Source organism: Primulina eburnea, chromosome 18 (genome assembly GCF_022965805.1).
Source record: "Primulina eburnea isolate SZY01 chromosome 18, ASM2296580v1, whole genome shotgun sequence".
Classification (NCBI taxonomy): domain Eukaryota; kingdom Viridiplantae; phylum Streptophyta; class Magnoliopsida; order Lamiales; family Gesneriaceae; genus Primulina; species Primulina eburnea.
Genome location: NC_133118.1, coordinates 30675912 through 30680517, shown reverse-complemented (window position 1 = coordinate 30680517; position 4606 = coordinate 30675912). Strand labels below are relative to the sequence as shown.

At 36.4% G+C, this 4606-nt stretch overlaps 1 protein-coding gene across 1 annotated transcript; it reads right to left on the bottom strand.

The window, feature by feature from the left end:
* Nucleotides 1-829: 829 nt before the first annotated feature.
* On the bottom strand, nucleotides 830-2995 carry LOC140819746 (uncharacterized). The gene is made up of 2 exons (XM_073179937.1): nucleotides 2528-2995; nucleotides 830-1186 (listed from the first exon to the last, which is right to left on the bottom strand). Exons 1-2 carry the CDS (start codon nucleotides 2930-2932, stop codon nucleotides 1013-1015), a joined length of 579 nt encoding a protein of 192 aa, XP_073036038.1. The 5' UTR covers nucleotides 2933-2995; the 3' UTR covers nucleotides 830-1012.
* Between the last annotated feature and the right edge of the window lie 1611 nt (nucleotides 2996-4606).

Sequence of the window (4606 nt, the reverse complement as noted above, 5' to 3'; positions counted from 1 at the left end):
TTGCCGATCTTCTTCTTCAAGTAGAAGATTAGATCTTCGTGCTTCGGATTGAAATAGACACCCCTTGGATACAGTTATTGAACGTCGTTCATGTTTCGAATTTGGTTTTTGCGGGAAAACTTTTTTATGGTCAAATAATTATCTTGTATATAGTTAAACAAGTTGTGGGGAAATATAATGACATTGCAGAAATATAATGACTTTTTTATGGTCAAATAATTATCTTATACATATATATATATATATATATATATATATATATATATATATATATATATATATATATATATATATATATATATATGGTTTAAAAATAGAAAAGAATTGATAGAGTTTTTAAAATTGATCAGATTTTCTATATATCTTCATGTCATAAAAAGGCTTAAAATATTGAATATATGCTCTACAATGAATATTTTTCATATTAACATGCAGAAATCTGATTCGATGCCAAAATATTTGCTGAAAAGTTGATGGAGAAATATCCATTGCTTTTACAGGCTTAAAAATAGAAGTATATATCATATCATATTTTGGCAATATCCAAGATATTATGATCATTTTTTTCCTCATATGATATAGTCAATGGTTATATTTTTACAATATCAGATTTTACCCAAAAAAAAATATCATTAACAACAAAAAAAATTAATTTGTATAGACGCATCACGTGCCAACGGGCGCTAGTTATAAAATTATAAGTCGCGATTATATATGTATGTATGTATGTTTGTACATGTATCAACTCCTCCTCTATGTTTTGTATCGAATTTTTTTATCATTTCCTCCCTTGATTCTAAAGCATACGATTTTTCCACATACTATGAACTGAAAACACAACAAAATAAGCATGATTTTCAAACATTATCTGGCTATATTCCTATAATGAATTCATAATAAAACACACAATATATTCAAAGGACTACCATCCAGACAGATATACCACTTGAAATTCACACCTTTTTTCGTCACGCTAGCCTGCCTCACAATGTAATGCCCAAAATGCCATTTACTACTCCAAACTTGGAGCCTCTTCTGTGGGATTTGACTCGAACACATCTGAGTTAGATGCATCGGGTCCTTCCAGAAGTTCTTGAGATTGGATTGATTCTTTGTATGCTGGAGTTTCCTTAAAATCTGTTGCTCCTCCATTATATGTGGCCACAGCGATGCCACAGGCTATTAACTGCAATAACCAAATTTCATAATCCATAACACATACTCACTGAAGAAACATGGATATATAACGTATAATGACATCGAAGAAAATGTGTAAGTAGAACAAAACAATTCAAACCCATCAAAGCAAGCAAAGGGCTATCACCACCTTCACTTAAGAATATAATGGCATTACGCAGGAGGGAATTGAAATCATATATGCAAATGTTCGTAATTGAGAACAAATTTATGTTCAAAAATTTCTAGTCATTCCTTCAACATCCAAAACAACTATAGGATACCACTCCAAAGTTCCCTTTAACCACTCGCATCGACTGGTAACCATGTAGAAGCAAATTTCGGTCAGAAGTCATTTATGCCACTTCGTCAAAATACACAGTGCTCATTAAGCAATTCAAAAGACCCTTCGGTAAGTCTTTTCCCTGGTTTGATGAATTTATAGAAAAATATCACATAAAAACTTAACCAAAGAAGGTAAACAGGTTTTGGTTCTTCTCTTTCCAACAACTCTTAACACCTTTGGTTCATTAAAGATAATAAGCTGGAAATAAATAGTCTACAAGGTATATAGAGGATAAAGAACGATCCTGGATCAATGCTTGAGATGACGTGGCTGAGGCGATGTAGTGGAATAAAGAACATAGGAGTGCTGTTTCATATTGCCTAGCGACATTTCGTTGAACTTTAAATTTCAATGAAAATTGCATGAGGTAATTATTACTAGACTAGCTGTGAAAGTAATAGAACGCATTAGCAGATGGAGCTGCACATGTTTAGTATTCCCACACTGTACATGTAATCACAGGAAATCCCAGAAAGTCTATCTATGGGCACGAAGGCCAGTCCCCCGTGCCCGCGCCCCCGTGATAAAAACGGATTTCACCACCTTCTGCTGCACCAAGAGCTCTGCCACTGATAGAAAGTTGTTATGGAAATAAACATGAGAATTGCTATACAAGTCCTTCAGGTAAATCGACATCGATAAACACAGGGAACAAAATCTTTCAGTTGTATTGTATCTACAAGACTACAGATCATACTGATGTAAACCAGTTCAGGATTCCAAGCAATTATGATTGGTTTACATGTAAATCAGCCTTATACAAAATTCGTTTCTCGAATTGACTAAGCATTAGCACTCGGACAAATTTGCATTAGGTACACAACTCAATATATCAATAATTACCAAAATCTTTAGCAAGGAATAAGCGCTTCTAGAGGTGTTAATTCTCCGAGAAACCCCCAAAATGAAACAAGTCAAAACTGGTGAATAACTAACACAAATTTCAAGAACAAAATTAACAGTATACCAAGTTCACATTAAACTAAGAGAGAAACTAAAAATTACCGCAAAAAGAACGCCAAAAGCCCACATATACTGCACGAAGAATCCAAAAGAATCCCACTGAGGGCCCTCCCAAAAATCAGGCTTTTCCCCAGGTAGCTCCGGCATTACGAAGCCATCATCAACGGCGGCGACGGTTTCATCTCCCGCAATCTCATCCAGTTGGGTGTCTTCTAAAGCATCCTCTTGCTCTTTGGTCGTTACAGAGCTTGTTCTACGGTTCTTGCTGTCAAATTTCCCCGTTCTAGGAGATGAAGATGGCTTCTTGGGACTAGCGGACACTGTGAAAGGAGTGGTTCTGGAGCTGGGAGACCACGAAACAGAATATTGGTTTAGGAAGGGAAAGCGAACTGGGATTCTGGTGGCGGCGTTACAGAGTATCCGGCTGCTACCACCGGGAAGCGCCATCGATCAAGAGTGTGTGGATGAGAAGATAACTTCAGTATTCAGATATGGCGGGTTTAGATAACAGAAATTGATTATAACCACAATTAAATAATTCACTTTTTCTAAATTTTCTATTTATTATAAGAAATATTTTATTTAATCACATTAAAATATTTATAAATTTTTTCTAATAATTTAAAAAATAATAATTTCCATTTAAATCTTAATCACACTATTTTTCTTTTTTCTTTTTTTTTCTTTTTCCCATCAATTTCAATGCATTTTATACTACTAGTTACTTTATACTACTAGTTACTTTGTGCACATGTTATATGCTTGTATCATCAATCTATCGATATCATACCAAAATCTCGTTATACTATAACATTTCGGTACAATCGATATGTTAATTATACAAACCGAAAATTTCGACATATACGATATCGGTATAAGTATATTTAATACAATAATTTTCAATACGATATACATTTTTCGATACAGTACGTTGTACCAACCCTAGTATCATACAGTAGAATAAAGATTGATCTAGACATGTATTTGAAACATTGTTATAAAAATATTTGGGAACCCCTTTAAAATATGGTGCTGACCTTATTCTCTCTAGTTTTTTTTTTATTTTCTTTGTTGGGTTTTGGCCCAATTTCTTCTCTAGCCCATTACCTTACCCTACTGTTTTTTCCCTTATTTGAATGTGGGCTGTAGGGCTTTAAATAAGTGAGTCGCTCCTTCATTTCTGGAGTGAGCAGCCGCACGTTTTCTTCCCCCGACAGAGAGTGAGTAGCCGACTTCTTGAGAGAAAAAAGAACGTGAGACCTTGCTTCGTGTGCGTCTTCCTCGGTGACTGAGTGTCCTCGGTGTTCTCTCTGTTTTGTGTTCCTTTCTCTCTCGTTTGTTCTCTTGACAGCAAGGGAACGAATTCTCTCTGTGTGTGTGCAATCCGCTGGCCGTGAGAGCATTAACCGAAGGGAGTATTGGGAGACCTTTGTGGTCTTCTCCCTGGTTCACTGTGTACTTGGAGAGGCCAAAATTCAGTTCGTCTGAGCCCGGTTTTTATCCTAACACATTATATTGCATTGTTTCTTGTTGTGGTGAGTGAATCTGTAGATTGGACAGCAGCTTTGGAAGGTACGGCATAAGGGTGAGCACTCCTAACAGTGGTATCAGAGCCATTGGTTGCTGCCACTGCCCGCCCTGCTGCCCGCTGCCCGCTACCCGCCCGCTGCCCGCCGTGCGCCTTGCTGCCCGCCGCACCGTCGTCTTCGGTTCGTTGGAATTTGAAACTCTTACTTAGAGTTTCGCTCTGGTATATTGGCTGGAACCTCTTTTACTGCATTTAGTAGCGTAACCGCTTGCCGCGGATTTATGTGCTGGGATTTGCTGCTGGTAGAAACCTAGGATTTAAGTGCTTGTTGGTTACTGTTGTGTTTCCATTTTCGTGGCTAAAATATGTTTCCGCTGTGTTTGTTTTGATTTTGTGTGATTTAAATTTTTCTGTGTGAAAATTTGCTATTTTTGAGATTAACTGTTGTGTTTTTTGGAAACCTTTTAACGAAAAAACAGATTTTTCAATATGGCAACAGAAAATGAAAGGTATTTTGGTACAACAGAGAGTTTTCAAAGCGATAGACTTGTCATATTCTGCTGCTGAAACTCCTGAAAAAAAGGTGAAATGGA